Here is a 23,342-nt window from a genome sequence, read left to right on the forward strand (position 1 = left end):
CCAAAGACCTACCTCTACCCCAACTCTGTGCAGTTGTCTTATTGCTGTAGACAGTGAACTGAGGGACAGGAGGGCAGTGAAGAGAATGGACTTTGAGTCTGATAGGTTTGGAGTCTTACCCGTCATCTACTCTGTGATGCCCTTGGACAAGCTGTTTTCCTCTGGGAAGCTCAGTTTCCTCATCTTAAAACAGGGCAATAATATCAAATATACAGGGGCGATGGAAGGATTTACATTAAATCAGTTAATATAGTGTTTGAAAGATTTGTGGCACGTAATGTGCATTTAATCAATTACTTTTTAATCCAGGTTTCTGGGTTTTTTGATGGGGTGTTAACAAGTAGCACCTCTCCCTGAAGAGTGTGGATTTTATATACTCTGCAATATAAATAGTGGTAAAAATAATTAAAGATGTCAAAACGCAGAGCACAGTGCCTTTAGGATCCAGGGCACCTTGCCAGGAGGAGAGGACTCTCCACAGACAGAACATGCTCTGTAGCAGGGTCTGTCCAGATGAAACCACATCCCAGAAAGTGCTTCTGTGATCTCCAGGACTGGACTTGGATTATGCTGTAACTCAGCTCCTGTTGAGCAGGCTGAATATACCCAGGTCAGCCCCATAAGTTTCCTAGAAGCTGCTCATCCACAGTATGGCACCCTGAGGTCAACCCAGACCACAGCCACCTCCTTCCAACCAGAACTACCCCCAGCACCGTTCCAGGGCCTCTTCAGACTTGTAATCCATCCAGCTGATTCTGAGTTACACAGCTAATTCTTCCGTCAACTTTGTGGCCAGGTGAACCCATCATGGCCAGAAACATTGCCCAGTGCTTACACAGGATGGAGGGTAGGAACAGGGTGGGGTATGCTGGGGTTTGGAGTTTGTACCATTAGCAGTGAGAAGAGAGGCAAGTAGAAGCCACCATCCATTTAGAACTGAAAACTTTCTTTCCCTGTAAGTCTGATTACTGATATTTTCATCCTCTTTGTACTTACTGTAATATCTTTTCATTGTAGTGATAATAGCAGCAATGCCAACATATTATCAGTGGTAATAATGATGATGATGATTAAAAAGAGGGGGCCCTTTCTAGGGCTACTCTCCCTTCCTGCTATTGCTCCTCTCTGGTCTTCCCATCCCCTAAATAGACCATCTACCATTCCCACCGTTTCATACCCTGCACTGGACTCTCTGAAACCCTTGTCTCACTGTAAATGAAACATTCAGCTGAACTCCACCTTCTTGCTTTAATTTAAACTTGGCTTTCTCCTGAGGGCATCATTTCCTGGTAGTAACCTCAAGGGATGCTTTCTACTTTAGATGGAAAGAGAAATCTAAGCAGGAGCTGGCTTTGTGGTCCAGGCAGAGAAGCTCCAACAAAGGCTCTGGGGCAGGAATGAGCTTGGCAGGGTCTCAAGAGCAACAACTGCAAAGAAAGGCCGGTGCAGCTCCAGGAAGTGAGCTTGGGAGAGTGCAGGCTGGGCTGAGCCTGGAGAAGGCAGCAGGGTCCACGCATATAGGACACGGAGGCTGCCTTAGCCCAGGCTGCCACAGCAGGACGCCCCGGACAGGGTGCTTAAACAACAGACGTTTACTTCGCACAGTTCCAGAGGCTGAGAAGTCCAAGATCAAGGTGCTGGCAGACTCGGTCCTCAGTGAAGGCCCCCTTCCTGGCTTCCAAATAGCCGCCTTCTCGCTGTGTGCTGCCAAGGCCATTTCTAGGTGCATGCACGTGGAGTTAGCGAACTTGGGAAGTTAGTGAGAGTGCCATTAAATAACGAGCTGTGAAGGCATGGGGCTGAGCAGAACTTTGAATGCCTCTCTCCTGGATGTTCTTTTAGGGGATGTGAGGTGACTGCTTATGGAAGGAGTCCTTAAAGTGAATGTGCACGGTTACTGGTATGGTTGTTTGGCTTGGGAAGGGAAAGGAATGCCAGGCCTTTTCTCCTGAAAAGTACCGTTCCTTCAGGCAGAGTTTTAACTGCCAGCACCTAAATCATGCACGTACTCGAGCAATTCTTGTGCCCTGTCATCATTTGTGTACATGTCTTTCTCTTCATCATGCTGTGAGCAAGCCCCGTGTTGTATATTGCCTTTATCTGTTGTATACCTACCCCAGGGTACCTGCTAGGCATTCAAGAAACACTTACTGAAGGAAAGTATCATTATAACGTGGGCCATTTTAAAAGTATTTATTGCATTTGTTATAATATTGCTTCTGTTGTTTATGTTTTGTGTTGTTTTTTTGCCTGCAAGGCATGTGGGAAACTGGACTGGAAACTTTCCCTGCATTGGAAAGCCAGGTTTAACCATTGGACCACCAGGGAAGTCCTGGGAGTGCCTTCATGATTCTAATCCACCAACCAGTGTACAGGCCAACTCAATTGCTTAGTTAGCCCGGAAACTTTTCATGTCGGGTTCCTTTGCTCCCATTTAATGATACGTTATAAAATCATGTTGCGTGTGTGTGTGTGTCTGTGTGTGTGTGTGTCTGTGTGTGTGTTTATCCCCAAATCTTAATGTTCTTGATTAAATCTGATTAAAAGTGTTTAGTTTTTTACAGTTATTTGAGGTCCTCTGACCCTGCTTTAAAGACTTTATACACTGTAATACATAATGACAAGTGTTAAAACATTTCATAAACAATAACTACAATTAAAAAATAAAAGTATACACAGTCCTCACCATTAATCAAATCATATTCTCATATACTTTCCAATTCTTTTATATATATATAGTAAGTTTTTGTTATTGCCATCAGGACAGATAGTATTTTTGTTTGGTTGTGTTTTGCTGCACTGTGTGCTTGTGAGATCTTAGTTCCCCAGCCAGCCTGGGCCATGACAGTGAAAGTGCAAAGTCCTAACTGCTGGACTGTCAGGGGACTCCCGAGGATAGATGCTATTTGTACTCTTTCTCATTGGTTATTATATTGTTCTTATCCTTGTTGCTACACAGACTTCCTTATATAATTTTGAATGATGACTTGCTATGCCCATTAAGTTGATCTGGTGTAGTTTAACAGTTCTCCAGCCTTGGACAGCGATGGTTTCCATCCTATGTTATTATACATATGATGAAGCGCTGTCCCCCTCCCAGTCACCTGCTGTCATCTAACCTCCAATCCTGTCTTGTTATTGAGACAGCTCTGGCCAGGATGATCTGTGGTTCTCGGTGAACATCTTCTGTTCTTAACTGAACTCTTCAAAGTTCTGTGTTGGCTGTTCTTCCCTTCTTGAAATTCATTCTTTTGACTTTTTGGACACCTTACTGCAGTGGATTTTTTTTTTTTTTTCCTTTCTGGCAGTTCCTCTTTTATCTCTACCCTGGGGTCTTGAGCTTGCCTGCTAAGTATTGGCATTCCCTGGGATCTTCCCTAAGTATTGGCATACCCTTATTCTTTTCCTGCCTCAGTTTTTGTCATGTCTCTGAATACTCTCATTACCTCCCGTGACATCAGCTTTCTTGACACACTGGCAATTTCCAAATCTCTTCCTCTACCGCAAGATCTCGTTAATGCCTGGCACATAGTAGACACTTGAACATCTCCACCTAGAGGACCCATGACCCTCAAAACTCAGTCAGTCCTTAACTAGACTCACCATCCTTCCTCAAGTCCCTCCCAAGATCTGTTCCCATTTCTTTGTTTCCTCTTTTGGCAAAAGACACTCATCTACTTAGTTAAGCCAGAAACCTGAGAGTCACCTTAGGCTCACTTCCCTCTTCCTTACCTCATATCTGATCAGGCAGTCACCCAGTCTGCTGATTCCACTTCCTTCATCCCTTGAACTGGCTTATTTTGTCTAACTTCATAGTCACATCATCTCTCACCTGCATTCCCACAAAAATCCTTTTTTTGGTTGTTGTTGGCCTTGTCATTCTTATTGATGCCCCTCCCTGCAACCCCCACCCAACTCATCCATTTTCCTAGAAGCTGACAGAGCGATCTTCAAAAAATGCCAGTCGAATCCCACTCCTGCTGTGTCACAGTAGACCATAAACCCTGTTTGCCTGAACAACCTTACCTCCTGCTACCCCAACAGCACGTCTGTGATCTCTTCCTTTTTCTCCACTTATTTGTTGTCTTCACCTGGAAAGCTTTCTCCTCTTTTTGTCTCACGAAGTCATTCCTCCCTGTCCTTTAGAATGTGTAAGCTGCTGTCTCATCTCTGGAAAGACTTCACTAAACCCCATACCCCTATCTGGGTGAGGAACCCCTCCAGAAAGACCCTAGACTACTCTGAGCTGCCAGGAATCTTGGTACTTAAATGGTTTCTTATAATTTACTAATTGGCTACTGTAGTAGGCTGAACTCTGAGGTTACAGCCTAACTAAGTCTTGTATCGGGGGTTCTGACTTTATAGAAAGTGTTTAGTAATTATTTGTTGGATGGAAAACAAAATTCTAGGAATGGGGTTCACATGTGCAAGCCCACTTGTGAGAAATATATACTAGTATAACTTGCTTTTCCAAAGAGTTACATAGATTTATACTGCCACCAGCAATGGTACTGTATCAATTGAAAGACTTTTTTCAACATGAGTCAGAACTATGTATTGTGTCAGAATGTTGGTATTTCTACTGTAAAAGTGTGTCATCATTTGGAGTACTGTAATGTATTAGAAGGGCTTCCCTGGTGGCTCAGTGATAAAGAATCTACCTGCCCAATCAGGAGACTTGGGTTTGATCCCTGGATCTGGAAGATCCCATGGAGAGGGAAATTGCCACCCACTCCAGTATTCTTGCCTGGGAAATCCCAGGGACAGAGGAGCCTGGCAGGCTACAGTCCATGGAGTTGAAAACAGTTGGACACGCCTTAGCGACTAATAAATAGCCACAATGCAATAGAACTTTATGCAACGATGGACATCCTATATCTACACTATTCAATATGGGAACCACAAATGTGTGGCTACTGACTGAGCACTAGAGATATGACTAACACGACTAAGAAACTGGACTTTTCGTTTTTTAGTTTTAATTTAAATTTAAATGTATCCGATACTCACATGTGACAAGTGGTTATCATATTGGACAATGCAACTCTAGAGAGAAAAAGGAAAATCATTCAGCAGATGTAATTGCTACATTCTGGGTTCCTTTCTTTTTAAATGCTAGTGGTATAAGGTCACATCACTAAGGTGTGACCAGTTCACATATGGTGTCATTGTTATTAGTCAGCACTGCCTAATTTGGGAAACTTTTTTTTTTTTATGGTGCTTTCATTAGGAGAGTAACACCTTACCTCAGGAATACAACCAAAGCATCTAATTCTGGAGACTTAAAACTGGGAAATGTTACTCACAGTGCTTTTTATTCAGAAGCAGGCACTTTGCCATTGCAAAGGAGGCCAGAAGCTAACACTTTCAGAGGCATCTGCTCGACTTGTTTTTCCACATAAGCTGCCAAACTTGTTTTCATTAGGCAGGAAATGAAGCAACTTTTCAGGGAGAGAGCCTGGCATCTGCATCTCCTCAGTGGGTCCATCAACCCTTCTACCTTCTGAGGTGCTGTGCAGTAGCTTACTCATGTTCACCTCTTTGCAACCCCATGGCTGTAGCCCACCATACACCTCTGTCCGTGGGGGTTCTCCAGGCAAGAATACTGGAGTGGGTTGCCATGCTCTCCTGCATCTACCTTTAGGTAAACTATGCACTATTCAGCTGAAGAGCAGGATGGACTGAACTTTCCTCTCTCACAATGTGGTTTCCTTAAGATTTCAAACCCAAAGGTTTATTTTTATTCAGGGTGCCTGTTTTGATTCTCCAAATAACTTACATGCCTTTAAAATAAGGAAACTTATTTATTGTGCACAATTATATATACATAGACTTCTCTTCTCACAAAGAGTCGGACATGACTGAGTGACTGAACTGAACTGAGACCTCTCTGATGGCTCAGACAGTAAAGAATCCACCTGCAATGCAGGAGACCTGGGTTCCATCCCTTGGTGGGGAAGATCACCAATATTCTTGCCTGAAAAATCCGGTTGACAGAGAAATCTGTTGGGCTACAGTCCATGGGGTTGCAAACAGTTGGACACGACTGAGTGACTAACACACAACAGAGGACTCTACAGTGAATAAATGTACTGAGTTGAATTTGAGGAATTCTTCCTGATAAGCATTTGTGACCTACTTTGGGGCTTCCCTTCCCTTGTGGTTCAGCTGGTAAAGAATCCCCTGCAATGCTGGAGACCTGGGTTCGATCCCTGGGTTGGAAAGATCCCCTGGAGAAGGGAAAGGCTACCCACTCCAGTATTCTGGCCTGGAGAATTCCAAGGACTTCTATAGTCCATGGGGTCACAAAGAGTCGGACACGACTGGGCGACTTTCACTTAAAAAAAAAAAAGAAAAGCCTCAGAAATGGAAGAGGAGTTTTAATCGCTATTGGAGTTGTTGGGAATGTGCCAAAGAGATAACTTGGAGTATATTTTCCTCAAAAGTCTTATTATTTAACACGAACATCTCACACTCTCCGAATTCGGGGTATCAATTGTTGAGCCGAGAAACGTGGGGTACAGTCCTGGGTGTGCATGTGTGTGTGTTGGCTGGCCGGTCTGGTCTCTAGGCAGGACAAAAGGAAACTTTGGAGCTTCCCCGGTTCTTTCTTTTGGAAGAGAATTGGGAAGAAGGCTCTGCAAACCTCTCCAAAAAGTGTTCGTACAAGATGCGGACGCGACCTTGGGGGCAGAAAGAAAGTGAAAGTGTCAGTCGCTCAGTAGCGTCTAGCTCTTTGCGACCCCATGGACCCTCCAGGCTCCTTTGTCCATGGGGTTCTCCAGGCAAGAATACTGGGGTGGGTTGCCATTCCCTTCTCCAGGGGAATCTTCCCGACCCAGCGATTCGAACCTCTGCCTCCGCATTGCAGGCAGATTCTTTCCCCGCGGACAATGAGACCACCCAGAACTCACTGCTTCACGCGAACTTGCAGCGCTTCCCCGGCGCGCGCCCGGAGCCGGACCTGCTGCCCCCAGTGCGCGCCGCGGAGCGAACCATCGGGTCCGCCGGAGGGGGGTTGGGCGTGGGGGCCGCGGGACGCTCTGTCCTCGGGGTTTCCCTGCTGCCGCCCCCCTCTTCTGTCCTCGGCCTGGAGTCGCGCACGGCGCTCCGCGGGGACTCCGGGGGCACGGTGCCGGCAAGCCCTCCCCCGGGCCGTGCAGGGGTGGTAGCGGCCCATTTGAGAGTTTCCGCGGCGAGGCGGCGGGCGCGGAGGCGCTGCGTTGGGTAGGGGGCGGGCCTTTGCCGCCGCCGCCGCCTTGGAGGGAGGGACAAAGGGGTGGGTCCCCGCGGACTTGCACCGGGCTAAAACCCGGCTGCGGGGCGGGGGACTGACCTGCGCCTGGACAAGGAGGAAGAGCGGGGCCCAGGACAGGCGCGCCCACGCGGGACCCGCGCCCGAAGATGCCGGTGCGAGGAGATCGCGGGTTTCCACCTCGGCGGGAAATGTCAGGTTGGCTCCCTGTAAGTTCCCTCTTGCGTTCCGCTTGGTTGGGAGAAGGGTCGCGAGAAGAGAGCCTGGGAGCGCATGGTGGGCTTCCCGGAGGCGCCATGGGTGACTGGGATTCTCCCATGCGGAGGTGGGGTTGAGGGCAGCGGGTAGGTTTCACCGGACGGGGGTGGTGGCTCGTGGCCTCCGAGGCTCCTGGATCCTTCTCTCTGTTCTCCAAAGTCACTTGGATTTCGGGTTAAGTCGCGAGTAGGGAGAAACTGTCTTGAACTCTGTCTTGGATCCCTGCTACTTCGGGGGCGACTCGCTGTGCCTGCGTTTTCCTTCTCTGTTCCAAACCTCACTCTCTGGTTGATGCAAAATTACAGGCGTGTGTGCGTGAGACACACTGACAACTCTTTGGACCAGAATCCTCATTTTCCCTTTTAATCGGTTACATCTGCAGAAGAAGTAAAAGTTGTTTGCTGTAGGAAATGGAGATGGGGTTTGGGAGGATGCCACGAGAAGAGAGTGATGGATGCTTTGTACTTTGGTATTATCTTACCTGTCACCAGTTCCTTTTCTGTCTTCATTTGTGAAGTCTCTGCTTTACACAGTAGTTTATTTTAAATTATAAATAATCAGGGTTTTGACTACAGGGTTTTAACATTCTTGAAATGTGGATGAACTTGGGAGTGAATACTCCAGGGCTTAGTAATGGAAAGGAATACAGCCTCCCACCTCTGCTTTAGCTTCAGTTCTTAGGCAGCGCTGCCGCCTTGGCAGCTGTCTAGCGTGAGTAATGGTTGTGGTTTCCCTGCAGTTCCCGGTGGAAACTGCCCTCATCCCGTCATAGAAACTGCCCTCCCTTCCTCAGTTGGGGGAATCCCAGCAGAGAAGGCGAGAGGCCTTTGTCCTCAGATCTTTAGGAGGTCTGGGCCAGCTGTGCTGACACTCTGGGAGAACAGGTCCACTTGTGTCTGGATTATTCCTGGGCAAGACAGTCTGCACACAGACCTTGGAATCAGACTGTTTTCTTTTTAAGTGAGGAGTTAGTGGTCATGATTGCATTTGTAGCAGAGTGCCATGTGATATCCTGCCTTGAGAATGAAATTTGGTTATTTGATAAATTTTCATGACTGGCTTCACTTCAGTGTGAGGATGCCTCTGTCACGCTGTCTTGTTGGGGGAGAATGCAAATCTTTAAGACTCTGATGTATTCCAATTAGAGATATGAAAAGGATGCTGTCGTTTTCCCTCTTTGGGGAGGTGAAAGAAGTGGGGGTGCTTTACTAAGGTGGTGGTGGCTTTTGAGGTTTTTCTCGCGCTTTTTCTGAGCTGCTGTCAGAGATTTTCCCTGCTCCGATTTGCTGCTGCTGCTTTTTCAGGATCACGCAGCTAATAACGTAATGAGCACCTACTTGTAGCTGGTCCATTGTGAAGAGGTGAGTGCATGAGATAAGCAAGACTCAATTTCTGTCTTTTAAGAGTCTGCTATGCTAGTTGAAAATTTTAGGTGTATTTTTAGATTGTGTAGACTCTCTCTGCTGGGATACCTGTGGCTGAAGTGGGGAGTGTGAAATACAGATGTACACTCTGCAGTACAGAAATGCAACACAGTGTGGGATTGCCCTGTTCACACTCCCTTCAGGGATTCTTTTGGGGAGGAAAGTTTGTCATTTGAACAGATTCCTCACAGCGTAAGTCAGTCTAGAAGATGGGGCTAATAACACACCTCACAGGGTTGAGTGAGGACTGAATGAAATGTGCCAGGGTGCCTGGCTAGTGGGTGCTAAATAAACAGTAGCTTGTACAGTCATTCCTCGGTATCATGGGAGGGGGGAGAATGGTTCTGGGACCTCTGTAGGATACCAAAATCCAAAGATGCTCCAAGTCCTTAATATAAAGTGGCATACATAGTATTTTCCTGTAACCTCAAGGCATCCTCCTGTACACTTTAAATCATCTCTAGGTTAAGGTTCCCTAGAGGAGGGGTATGGCAACCCCCTCCAGTAGAGAACCCCATGGACAGAGGAGCCTAGCAGCTATGTTCCATAGGGTTGCAAAGGGTCCATAGGGCTGCAAATAGTCCCACAAGACTGAAGTGACTGAGCATGCAAGCACAGGCTACTTACAATACTATATGCAATGTAAATATTATGTAAATAGTTGTGACTACAATGTAAATGATGTGTAAATAGTTCTTGGTGTGTCAAATTCAAATTTTGCTTTCTGGAACTTTCCGGGATTTCTCCCCTGCCCCCATACATTTTTGATCTGTGATTGGTTGAATCCTCAGGATATGGAGGGCTGACTGTAATATGAACGAAAAGGTGCTGAAAACTCTTAAGTGCAGGATCCCGGGTTATGGAGGCAAGTGGGACCTAGAAGCACAAATAGGAGATGCCAGGTAGGTATCAAGGCAGTTGCTGGGGGAAAGAACAAGAGATCCTCACATTCTTGAAAGACCTTGAATGCCAGTAAGAGAACTTTAAGAAAAAGCCACAGAAATACCTAATGCATTAATGACTTGACTTTTCCTGCAAAGGAGTGAGCCAGTTTCCCAGTAAACACTCTACCCCACACCCCCTACATAGGGAATATTACTATTTGAGGGGCACTCATATGCTTAAGATCCTAAATTTTTTAGCATCACTTGCTGGGGAGTTCCATTTGCAAGGATTTCTGCCTCCATTTGTTAGACTTTTAGTCTAATTCTTTGTATATTGACAAAAGGTCACAGCCAGACATTTTTCTTTCGTGGGAGAAGTGCCTGGGAATTTGAGGGAGATGCTAAAATCCCTAGTGACTTTAGCAGGTTTTTCTTTTCTGAAGAAGTTCTTCTTAGGAGACAGGTAAGTCCTTGAAACTAGGCGGGGCCACTTGAGTTTGTGTGCTGTCATATGTTCTATAGTTGAAAAAGTCATGCAGATTTGGTGCAAGAGTAGCTTAGCGTGTGGGAAGGGCGGGTGGGGTGAAGAGTTAGGAAGGGTTAGTAATCACGCTGAAACTTTCCACATACCTCTACCAAAAATATGAGACATCAGGGAATTCCTTGCCTAATCCCTAAAACAAATCCCATTGAGGAGCTGTGGCTGTAGATTAGTTTATCTAGATTGAGGGCTGATACCCTATAAAATGTCTTGTTGATCAGACTTGAGGTGGTAATCACAGGGCAACAAGTGCTGGGTTGGAATGGCCTTGGACCAGCCAGCCTTGGGGTTGAGAAGAATTTTCATTGAAAATTAAGTGGGAATGCTCGAATGATTGTCTAACATGTTTTACTGAGTTCATTTCTTCATCCTATATCCAAGGGTCAGGGTCAGAAACATAGACTCAGGGGTCAGATTCAACACCTGTTGTGTGGGTTAAAAACTTGTTTTACATGGCCCTTTTTAAAAAAAACCTATATTTTTTATTTTTTGGCTGCACTGGATCTTCATTGCTGAGCATGGGCTTTCTCGAGTTGTAGTGAGCGGGGCCAATGCTCTCATTGTGGTGCAGGCATTTTTCACTGTGGTGGCTTCTCCTACTGAGAAGCACGGGCTGTTGGGGCACAGGCTTCAGTAGTTGCAGCAGGTGGGCTCAGTAGTTGGGGCTCGTAGGTTTAGTTGCTCCACAGCATGTGGGATCTTCCCGGACCAGGGATCTAACCCCTGTCCCCTGCAATGACAGGTGGATTCTTAACCACTGGACCACCAGGGAAGTCCTATACGGGCTTTTTTTAAGGTTCAGAAAGAAATGTTCCCTAAAGCAATTTAGAACCTACTTTATCCCCACAGGAACCTTTATGATTACCCTTATGAGTAGAAGCTCCTTTAGCTATCAACTTTATGAGGGTCTGAGTTGGTATCTCCATTAAAATTTTTGCAAAAGTCATATAACAGCTATGGAAAAAACTTATCAGGCACTCAGTCCCACTATCCGCTATTGGCAATAGCTAGTTCCAGGTTTGAAGGCTACCTAGGAAAGAAGCCAAGTAAATCTGTACGCTCCCCATGTCGCTGTATGAGGAAGAGAGTTCTGAGGTGGAAAGTACCAGCGTCCACTTTTGCAGCTTCGTTAGGAAATGCCCTTCCTAGAACTTGGCCTCTGACTGCTAGAGCCCAGGCAGGCCTGCATGGGCCTTCCCCTAATGGTGACTGTTTCATACTGGCTTTTTAAGGGAACTAGAGTCTCTTTCATCCAAAGCTGCATCAGCCTCAATAACCTGTGTGCTCAAAAGGGAGATGCAGGACTGGCATTGGAGAACCATCTATTAAGTTTGTTACGCATTTTCTCTTGTCTTTTTTGCTATCTCCTGAACAGTGTTTTTCCCCCAAGTGTGTTGTACAGACAGACTGTACAAGGAGGGACATTGCCCATTCTTCAGTTACCGTGCATTCCTCTTGTATAAATAAAAAACGTAAAGCCAGTCTGTAAACTCATTTATTTCATGGATAGTTTGCTTAGAATGGGGCAAAAATAAGTATTAAGTAAAACAGTGAGTTTGGTTTAAGAAAAATAGTAAATTATTAGGATGAGTGGAGGGAGAAAAAGATAAAAAATTGTGAAGAGAGCCCTTGAAATCTGAGATTTGGAAAATACTCTTAAATTGTGAGCGTGACATTTAGGTATGGAGAGCTAGGTATACCTCAACCACACCTTCAGGAAAGTCACCACAACATGGCCCAGAAGACAGGAAAGTTGAACTTGATGGGCTTTATGTCTTAATGTGTGTATCGTGCCATTGTCTACCCAGTGTATTTGTGAAACTATTTAATGTCTTCCATAAGTCTCATCCCTTTCTCTGCTTCCCATGAGCCATTCTGCAATTTTAAGGTCTGTTGGTGTGACATTTGCAGTAAGATAGCGTACTCCAGTGTTCTTGCCTGGAGAATCCCAGGGACGGGGGAGCGTGGTGGGCTGCCGTCTCTGAGGTCGCACAGTCGGACATGACTGAAGCGACTTAGCAGCAGCAGCAGCAGCGTGGAAAGGGGGGAAGAGCTTTGGCGCTCCTGGAGGACATACCTCTGTTACCAAATGCATCTTAGTCACCATTCATCAGTGCTTAAGAGTAGAGAGACCCAAGCAGCCTCCCATGCGGTGCGTCTAACTCATTAAAAAGGAAGCTCATAAAAGTGAAGTCGCTGTTGTGTCCAACTCTTTGCAACCCCATGGACTGTAGCCTACCAGGCTTGAGGAGCCTCTCAGTCCATGGAATTTTCCAGGCAAGAATACTGGAGTGGGTTGCCATTTCCTTTTCCAGGGGATCTTCCCAACCCAGGGATCGAACCCGGGTCTCCTGCACTGCAGGCAGACGCTTTACCATCTGAGCCACCAGGGAAGCCTGTGGTCTGTAAATTATGCTTTAACAAGGATTGTCATAGGAATTGTAAGTCTTGAGATAGGGAAAAAGCACCCTGCTATGACCAGGAGAAAAGAGCAGTTGAGGTTCTTCCTGGTCGGTGAATAAAACCACGACAGAAAACACTTTGTTTCCGTCACCAGAATCCCTAATTCTGTGGGTGTGCATAGTTTTCATGAGAAAACCTGGGCCTTCAATTAGTAACTTGTTCTTCAGTCATTTAAAGTCAGTACAGATATTTGTTTAGCGCCTCTGCCAGATGGTTAAAGTTAAATCAGGTCTTTAATCTTAAAAACACTGCAGCTTCTCTGTCACTTACATATCATGGTGTGTTGCAAACCATAGCAGTATAAATTTTGATGATAATGAGTGTTTGTTTTAGCTTTCAGGCTAAATATTTTGCCTGATTAGATTATAGATTATAGTTTCTACTTACAGTTCTGTTCCCCCATCATTTTGTGTGTGTGTGGCGGAAGGGTGGGGGAAAGTTTGGGGGTATTGATAGTAGTGGTAAAAGACTATTGATAGATCTTTTGAAAATAAAATATTTGTTGGGTATTACAGGAAGCTCTTCTGACCCCAGGATTTCAAATTATACTATTAATCATGGCAAAAACCTCATGTCACATCCTTGAGTACAAATGTTTACTGAATTTTACCCATACGCATATGTAAACATGGATTTCAGAGTTAATCAATACAGTAATTATTATTTGTGTCATAGACTTTACTCAGCCATATGAAATACATACATTGTGTTCACAAGAGAAAAATGATGTCGTCTTTGGAAACTTTAATTGTAGTATGCTTTATCTGACACCCTATATAAACACAGGACTAAATATATAGTTATGTTTTTATAGTTAGTGACAATATAGTTAGTGAGAAGTCAGAGGCATTTAGAAGGAACATATATAATACACTGTGGAAGAAAATTATTGGGATAGTCTTGCTGGTCGTTAAAGAGTTGGACACGACTGAGCGACTTTCACTAACAGTTATTAGGCTGTAATTAATAGGTAATGATTAGAATCCAGTTGTATGTTTTGTTGGCCACAGGGCATACAGGATCTTAGTTCTCCTACCAGGGATCGAACCTGGGTCTCTTGCAGTGAAAGTGCAGTGTCCTAACCAGTGGACCACCAGGAGAGTCCCAGGATCCAGTTGTATCTTTGCCATTGTATATGTTAGAAAAAGCTTTGTTAGAGATGAGAGAATACTGCAGATATTCTAGGTTTTGTCACTTAGTTGAAGGTGAACTGGGGAAATAATGGATTCTAGTCATCAGTAGGATTTAGTGAACTTCTCTCCTAGGACTTGTAGCTTCGTGAACCTTTGTTGTTCTTCTGATAAAATAATGTTCCATGTGTGGCTGTTTGTTTCCATTCACTGAGAGACAGTTCTTATAAAGGAAGTGTTCTGAATCCTAGGTTTCTGCATCCTAGGTGGAGTTTCTTCTCTGCCTCCTTTTGCAGCAGGCATCTGAGAGGTGGCTTGTGCTGGGCTCAGCCATGGGGAGGAGGGGTGATGTACCTATCAGAGGCTACCACCCCATTCTCCATCCTCGGATGACTGTCTCCAAATATATCTAGCAAAGCAGAATGAAGTTCTTTGAAGAAATCAGTATTAGCCAAGCTAGCCATTTCTGCTTTTGAAAAGAACAGTTCAGAAGAAACTTCCTGGTGAGCTCATTTTTAGTTGCTCCCTTACCCTTTTTCCCTCAGGCTGAATCAGTCAACCTCCTGGGCTGTGATTGGGTAGTGTGCACACGCCAGTGTTTATTTGAGTTCTTATCACCTCTGCCTTATGCCAGTCATTTCCTGTCAGCCGTGAGCCCCTCCCTGGTCTGCGTCATCTTCGTCACCCCAGACACTGACGGGTCACCAAGCACATTCCCTAAAGTATCGACCACATTTTACTGACTTGATGTGGGGAAGCCTTATTGCATAAAGTAGTAAGAATGAATGGCTCTTTGAGAACTTAGAAAAGTGGATTCCTAGATTGCTGACATTGATAGCGTGAGTGGATAATAGTTTGTCCATAAGAAAAAAATAATGTAGAATTTCTATTAATATACAGATTCTTTCTTCGTTGATGTATAAGCTGTACTAAGAATTAGCTTGGTAACTTTAGCTAAGGCATGTAATTCTATTAATAATTCTCAGTTACTTTATGGGGATAACTATACTTGATCATCTCTGAAGTCTCTTACTGTGCTTAAGATTCTCAGTACATTCTAAATTTCTGTTGGTTCTTGTCACCTTGAAGTGCTTTCATACTCAGACAAATTGTGTGTGTTTTCTTTCTCTTTGTTTTCTCTTTGAAGAAGAGATTCAATGAAGTCTCTCTGCAAAGCAGTTTTTTAAGAGTGGCTGTCTTGTTTAGCTCATGAAGTGATGGAAAGATCTATTATTCAGTTGCAGCTTAAATAATGTACCAGCTCAGTGGGTACTGAATTCTCTTGCTCACTCTGCAGCCCCAAGTCAGCAGCTGCAACCATCTCACAGAGCTTCTTGAGAGTTCTTTTTCCTTCTTCTTCCTTTTCCCCTTCACCGTTCCCAGTGAAAATTGCATCCTGGGAGCCTCCAGTATCCCCTCCCTTCCCCATGGAATCCTCTCCCAGGAACCACATTGCCTGTAGCACGGGCAAAGAAGGTAAGGCAGGTCTGTCACTAGGAACAGATCCCTTTCTGATTTGTTCTTCACCAGTGTACTGGAGACAGCCTCCTGGTGACTGTTGCAAGACCTCTTTCGCTGTTACTGACTGACATGAAGTCACTCTCTGGCAGCCACATTTAATGGATACCTCAGGCACATGGGATTTTTTCTGCCTAACTTCAGGGAGAGCACTTCGCCTGCCTTGGTTGGGTCTGTTTAGTGTCTGGGTGAGTTTTAAGAGGGGAGAGAGATTTGTAGCATCTCAGACATCCATTGAAATTTTCCAGAAATGCAACTGGAAGCATTTGTGCTTTTCCTTCTGGTGTTATTGTGAAGAATCTAAAAACAGGCAAGTGGCAATAAAATACGTTGAAATCAAGAGGTAATGAGTTCACTTTGAATATCGGTGTTTTTTCAGATTTTAATCAGAGGCCGAGAAGGGAATGGCAACCTACTCCAGTATTCTTGCCTAGAGAATCTTGTGGACAGAGGAGCCTGGTGGGCTGCTGTCCATGGGGTGGCACAGAGTCAGACACTACTGAAGCAACTTAGTATGCATCCATGCATTGGGGAAGGAAATGGCAACCCACTCCAGTGTTCTTGCCTGGAGAATCTCAGGGACGGAGGAGCCTGATGGGCTGCCGTCTCTGGGGTCGCACAGAGTCGGACGCGACTGAAGCGACTTAGCAGCAGCAGTAAAAGAAGCAATACTCGATCGGCTTATAGGGCTTAAGTATAGTTTGCAGATGTCTTTACTCAAGAGTTGGGAAGAGACAGGAAAGGTAGACTGAATTTACCAAAGAAGTGCGGTGAAAAATATTTGCCTGAAATTGAGGAAAAATTTCCTGTGGGAACAGTGGTCTCCTGAGTGTCCTCAGAAGCTTACTTACTCACAGTGAAGTTTTTTCTTATTATTATTTTCATGTATTTTTAAAAGTTGAAGTATAGCATATATAATAAAACACAGAAGTGGGGAGCGTGGTACTTTTTTTTTTTAATTGTAGTAAAACACAGTAAGACCCACCATTTTAACCATTCTGAGTGTAAATTCAGTAGCATCTGCTTGTGCCGCCACCATCACTATCTCGTTGCAGAGCTGGCTGAACTTCTACATGAATGTATGCATTGTGTGATTACCACCTGGATCAAAAAATAGAACTTTCCATCACTCTAGAAGGTTCTTCTCTCTTGCCACTTTTTCGACTGTTACCACCCCACCGACAAGGGAACCTCTCTTCTGACATCTCTTACCATCATATAGCTTTGCTTCACTTTGATAGGATCTGTATAAATGAAATCAGCATTTGGTATCTGGTTTCTTTCCTCAGCATAACCTTTGTGTGGTTATGTGATTCAGTAGTTTTTTTTTTTTTTTTTTTTTGCTCAATAATATATACTTCACTTATATGAATTTCCCAGTTTGTTGATTCATTCTTTTGTTGATGGATATTTGGGTTGTTGTCAGGTTTTTGTTTTGTTTCTATTATGGGTAAAGCTGCTACGAAAGTCACCTAATACTTTGTTCTGTTGGCTTATGCACCCATTTCTCTTGTGTAAATTTCTAGGAGTAGAATCGCTGGGTCATGGGCTGGAGACATGCTTAACTTTCATTCTGTGACTGTTGAAATCAGGCATACCTGGGTGTGAGATCTTTTTGTCCTGAAACTTGCATGGCCTTAGGCAGTTTACTTTGCTCAGCTGTGAAATGGGCATTGTATACCTCTGGGTCAGGGCTCAGTGAAGAAGACAGACATTATTCTAGATGTTTCAAGGAGAAAGGGATTTAATGGAGGGAATTAGATGCCTACAGAACAAAAGGCTGGAGGGATGAAAACCAAGGGCCCATCACTAGGTCTCTGATTTGCCTCCTAGAAAGTTAGAAAGCTGCCAGGACCTCTGATTTTATCAGCCTCTGTAGCCAAGAGGAGGCTGAAACAATAGGGAGCTTGGAGGCAGCTGCAAAACTCAGGTCTGGGAAGTCAGTTTCTGCCTTTGACTGCTGCTACAGGAAAAGAAAAAGGAAAACTAATGGCATCTGTTTCCCTTTATCCTTTAGATCTTAAGTAAATACTTGCACCTCATTGGTACACTTTGGGCAAAGATATTGGGCCTTCTAGTCTCTGGAACTAGGGGAAGCTGAGTACCAGCAAGCAAGAAATGGCATAGATGCCCCCTAGGGTTGCAATGGCAATTTCATTGCAGTGGTTATAATTTGCTTGTATTATCACTATTACCGAAGAACATGATGCCACAGTAGTCACAGGACTGCTTTCTGTAATCTGTGTTCAGAATCAGTACTTTAATCAGACTTTATAATCACCTGCTGGAGTGTGGATGCCACTGTTAAGTCCTCCCAAAGTATTGTCTCTGAAGGGCCTCTGTTTCTCAACTGCTCTGTGATGGTTGATACTTTTCAATATGAGTAAGCTTGAGAAGTTTTCATTTGCAGGCCTATAAATTAATACAGGCTGCGAAGTGACTTGGTTCTAAGAGCTGCTTTTTGATGTATAACTTTGTGAAACTTAATGAATATTCCTTTTTTAAAAAAAATAAGTATTTATTTTTGGCTGTGCTGGATCTTGTTTGCTGCCCTTGGGCTTTCTCTAGTTGTGGTGTGCAGGCTTTCTCTAGTTGTGGTGTGCAGGCTCAGTAGTTGTGGCACGTGGGCTTAGTTGCCCATGTGGAGTCTTGTTGGACCAAGGGTCAAACCTGTGTCCTATACATTGGCAGGCGGATTCTTAACCAACCACTGAACCACCAGGGAAGTCCAAGTATTTTCTTTTTGAAGTTGTTTTGATTTATTAGTTTTTTTTTAATGTTTAAAGAATTTTATTGAAATACAGTTGATTTACAGTGTTGTGTTAGTTTCAGGTGTACAGCAAAGCAACTCTGTTATACATGTAGATAAATATATATAGACATTTTAAAATATTTTCTTCCATTAAAGGTTATTACAAGATACTCTAATATCCTTGTGCTATATAGTAGACCCTTATTGGATATCTATTTTCTATGTAGTAGTATGTTTTAATCCCAAACTCCTAACTTGTCCCTCCTCCTGACTTGTTAGTTTTTAATAAAGTAAAAGGTGATATGCAAATCTGGTTTATAGATTGATGGGCTTCCTTGGTGGCTCAGATGATAAAGAGTCTGTCTGCAGTGCAGGAGACCCAGGTTCGATCCCTGGGTGGGGAAGATCCCCTGAAGAGACTGCCCCCTTTTCCTCCCTCTGTCTTTAACTTCTTCTATCTTTTGACAAGTTAAGTGAAAAGATCCAATCTTGGTCCTGTTTTGTGCCTCACGCCTAATGCTGACAGCACGTGCGAGTCTACTAAAACATTTGGCAATAGTGTCTGTCCCACTTCCTGTTTGTGAAATATGAGCTGTAAGGTGTTGCTCTTGAGACATTTAAAAATCTTGACTCGGTTTTTGCAAACCCTCCCTATATAATGATGCCCCATGTGGAAAGAACTGCTGCTGCTGCTGCTGCTAAATCGCGTCAGTTGTGTCCGACTCTGTGTGACCCCATAGATGGCAGCCCACCAGGCTCCTCCGTCCCTGGGATTCTCCAGGCAAGAACACTGGAGTGGGTTGCCATTTCCTTCTCCAATGCATAAAAGTGAAAGTGAAGTTACTCAGTTGTGTCCGACTCTTAGCGACCCCATGGACTGCAGCCTACGAGGCTCCTCCATCCATGGGAGTTTCCAGGCAAGAGTACTGGAGTGGGGTGCCATCGCCTTCTCCGGGAAAGAACTGAGTTTTTCTTAATTTAGAATGTCTGTGAATCTTCTCATTCAAAGAATTTTGCCTATGACTCTGACTAGTTAGGGACGTTACTACTGTTGCTTTCAGGTGAGTAGCTAGAAACAGACTAGCCAAGTGATTTATTGATTCATATTTTATTTTAGGCTTAGATCTATAGTACTGCTTGAGAAATTTGAAGTGGTAAGGAAAGCATATGTTCTAAGTGCCAAGATAAGCATGAGCAGTAACTTCATTTCAGCCACTGGTTTAGCAGAGTGAGGTGGCTCTGTGCAAAAGCTCACTTAAATTTGAATGTGCTAGAAATATACTGACAGAATCTCCTGTTTTATCTCTTTTTTCGCCTGACTTAGCCAGTCAACCAGGGCTAACAGTGGATGTCCAAACAGTTTACAGTGGCTAATACAATGCACAAAAGCTTTCTTTGTTTGGAGAGTGGAAAATAGAGCTGAAGGGGGGCTTCTTAAGGGCACTGACCTAATTTCACTCCTACGACAAAAATGATTGGTTTTAAACATATATGTATTTCTGATCCAGGTGTCTATATTTCAGCTAGTAGTGTTACAGCCTGAGGAAGGGTCGCACAGTGCTGCTTTGTGTATTTTTACAAGGCAGCCTTATTTTTATTTGACAGTGTCCTTTAAACTTAAAACAAGAAGTCAAATTCTGGCATAAAATGATAATTCCACAAAAGCCAAGGAATTAAGAAAGGCAGCTGGCATTGCCTCATCACCCCTGTCAGTCCTTGAAACCTCCTCACATTTGAGAACTGATTAGTCACCAGCTTTTTAAAGAGAAGGTTCTCTGGGGGCCATTCCTCTGTAAAATGTGGGGAAATAGAGCTGAGTTAAAAATAAAGTTAGTTCAGGCATTGCCAAATTTTCTGAATTTCTTAAATTTCATGTTTATGATTTACTTTAGAAATCACATGTCAACAATGATTTTACTATCTATTACCCCAGAATATTTGCAGGCAGTATGCGCTGCCTTAAAGAATCTCTCTCGCTTATTAATAGAACCAAGGGGAATACACATGTCACTTGGGGGTAGGGAAAGGGAGGAAGCTCATTTAGCTTTGGTGTATTAATAAGCTCCAAGGAACAATGGCATTGCTGTTCTAAGTGGTCTTTGAGTGTGATTAGTTGGTGACATATAAATGTTGGCCCGATTGGATTATGTCCCAGTGATGAACTGTCCTGAGAAAATGACAGTCACTCACCTATCACTCCAGTCAGTCACCAGACTTGTCCTTTCGGCTTTACATTTGGGATAATGGTTTATGCAGCGAGGTGCCCTCGACACTGAGCTGGTATTCTGCCTGTCTGCTGTCTGTCTCTTCTGTCTCTTCCAGCTTGGATATTGTTGGCTCCATCTGTGTAGTCTGCAACACGGATAGTTCATTTTCTCTGTGAGAGGCAACATAAGCTTTTTGATTGGGATGAGCTTCGTCAAAATGAATGCTTGGAAAACAGTGAACTGCAAAATAAATGTCCTCAATTAGATGTAAACTGCATTGCTTGTGTTTATCCTTTTGGAAGAGCAGTGTGTTTTCTGAGAGGCCTGGGTTCTGCCTAGTGTTGGAAGGAGGCTCACTTTTAACACTAGGCGGGGTGGGGAGGGGTGGTGATTGTGAATTTTCGTGGGCAGGTCTGGTTCTTGGCATTGCTACTTCAGGCATAGAATAGTTGCTCAGTAAATGAAGGAAGGTGAAAGGAGGAGAACAGAGACAGTACTAAAAAACTGAAATGAGATTGATCTGGGTTTGTATTCTCTTGCCTTGCTCACTGTGTTTCCCACTGGCCCCCCTCCCCCCCACAACCATGCAGGTGGCTTGGAGACTGAAGCTGCAACATTCCATTCCATTATTGGATGAACAAATGTAAAATAGGCATTAATGGACTTTATAGAATGGCTCTGAGGCTCTGTCCTTGATTTCTGCAAACATGAGTATGTTGGGAGCTGGCTTACTAAAGTTCCACCCAAGTAGAACTCCTGATGTCTCTGTAAAATACCTAATGGTCAGGGGACCCCAGGACACAAAGTAAGATGCAGACAGACTTTTCTCTGGTGAAGTGAGAGAAGCCACACAGCTGGTGCAGTGTTAGTACAGTGTTAGACCTTGGTACTGGAGAAGGCAATGGCAACCCACTCCAGGAAAATCCCTCCTCCCACGGAGGAGCCTGGTAGGCTGCAGTCCATGGGTCGCTAGGAGTCGGACACGACTGAGAGACTTCACTTTCACTTTTCACTTTCATGCATTGGAGAAGGAAATGGTAACCCACTCCAGTGTTCTTGCCTGGAGAATCCCAGGGACGGGGGAGCCTGGTGGGCTGCCGTCTATGGAGTTGCAGAGTCAGACACGACTGAAGCGACTTAGCAGCAGCAGCAGACCTTGGTATAGACCTCACTGAATCCAACCAACTGGGAGTGAGTGTTAAAACTCAATTTTATAGGTGAGGATAAGGAGGCTCAGAAATGTTAAGTAACATGTCCAATGTTGCATAACTTGTGTGACAGGGAGGGAATTTGAGTCAAGGTCCATTTAATTTGAGACTTACAGGTGCTTTCAGCTCCCAGCTCTGCTTTGCAGAATCAGGTGAGCAGAGAAATAAGAGGGAGAAGCTAATGGCCTCTCTGTTGATTTGTAGGATTTTTTTTCACATTATCACTGAAAGTATACAGAAAGTTTTCCTCCAGGGAGTCACAATGAAATAGCAATGTTTTTAGGAGTTGTTATTCTTCAGTGACCCATGTGTGTCCATTACTGTATGAAGCCCCAAAGACACTAAGGTGAGCAAGACAGAGTTTTATGGAGAAGTCGATTATGTAGGTGACTAGTGAAAATCATAGTTTTTTTATAGAAATATTAAGACTCTCAAGTGAGAGTGTCCGCTTTCTTCAAGTCCACAGCCTCCAGTTAGAAATGACTGTGTAATCCCATCCCACAGAAAACAACAGTTGTTAATGTCAAGAAAAACTTGGCGGCGGCTACAAAGCATAGGAGTTGTGGAATTCGAAAGAATGTTCATATTTGATATGCTGTGTTTGGGAACTTGTCTGTTAAGGATCAGAATTCCATTATTAGTTTCGTCAGGATCAAAGTACATCTTTTAAATAACGCTAAGAGGTGAAGGTCACCAGGCAAGCACCATTCAGTGGCAGGCAGGTCATCTTTTTGTGATATCCAGCTGAGACTGGAAGCATTGATGTATAAAACTGAGAGACTGGGTTAAAGATAGAGAGGGGATTTTGGAGCCAGAACTTTTGGCGATGGATTGCTGGGGGTTCGCCTTTGGAGGCTTTTGGGGTAGGAGGACGTTGACAACCAGAGCAACAAGCACAAGGGGTAGAAAGAGCAAGACAGGCTCCAAGTGCAAACTTTATTTCTCTCCTGTTCCCCTTGGAGTCCTGTTAAGTGAAGTAGCTCAGTCATGTCCGACTCTTTGCGACCCCGTGGACTGTAGCCTACCAGGCTCTTCCCTCCGTGGGATTCTCCGGGCAAGAGTACTGGAGTGTGTTGCCATTTCCTTCTCCAGGGGCTCTTCCCAACCCAGGGATCGAACCTGGGTCTCCTGCATTGCAGGCAGACGCTTTACCCTCTGGGCCACCAGGGAAGGCCCTGGAGTCCTATTAGGGGCATTGTTGTCACCCTCACAGCCTCACCGCATGGCATTCTTCCCTGAGGACCCAGGATTGAGGAGTTCCACGAGCTTCCATAGACAGTCTAATAAGGCTGGCATTGTTTGAAATGTTGGTTCTTGGTTCGAAGCTCAGCCATGACAAAAGCTGGATATATAATTCTGACCAGATTCTGTGGTGGGTGATGGAAGCTTCCAGTGTTCTCATGTTCTCTTTAACAAATTTCTTCTCCAGTGGCACTGGTCTTGGTCCGTAGGTGACGCATGCTTATTGTCTCTGTGGGGGTACACAGGCAGCAGCCCAGCTTGAGAGCAGAACCAAAGTTTTCACTCCTGTGTTCAGCACATTTCCTCACAGTGTCTTGCCCAAGAAGTGTGTTGATAATGCTCCCACCTGTAGTTAATTATCCACTTGGAGGATTATCCAAGCAAGATTCTGATCTCAGGCCAACTTCCCATGTGGTATGTGATTGGAAATTGTTAACAAGTTCAGATTTTTGTTTAGGTA

The 23,342-nt window shown here is 44.4% G+C and overlaps 1 protein-coding gene and 1 non-coding gene across 5 annotated transcripts in view; one reads left to right on the forward strand and one right to left on the reverse strand.

The window, feature by feature from the left end:
* Nucleotides 1-23,342, forward strand: part of TJP2 (tight junction protein 2) — a 127,174-nt gene that overhangs the window by 38,703 nt on the left and 65,129 nt on the right. For 3 of the 4 annotated variants that reach the window (XM_040249394.1, XM_040249561.1, XM_040249646.1), the window contains exon 1: nt 7,211-7,464. The exons of the other annotated variant lie outside the window; for it this stretch is intronic. In XM_040249394.1, coding sequence (XP_040105328.1) covers nt 7,405-7,464 — 60 coding nt within the window. In that variant the 5' untranslated portion in view covers nt 7,211-7,404. Of the gene's footprint in view, nt 1-7,210; nt 7,465-23,342 lie in introns of those variants that run through there. 4 annotated transcript variants of the gene reach the window in all.
* TRNAC-GCA lies at nt 12,684-12,755 on the reverse strand. The gene has a single exon. It is a non-coding gene; the product is annotated as a tRNA-Cys (tRNA).

Source organism: Oryx dammah, unplaced genomic scaffold, assembly GCF_014754425.2.
Source record: "Oryx dammah isolate SB20612 unplaced genomic scaffold, SCBI_Odam_1.1 HiC_scaffold_1, whole genome shotgun sequence".
Lineage (NCBI taxonomy): Eukaryota > Metazoa > Chordata > Mammalia > Artiodactyla > Bovidae > Oryx > Oryx dammah.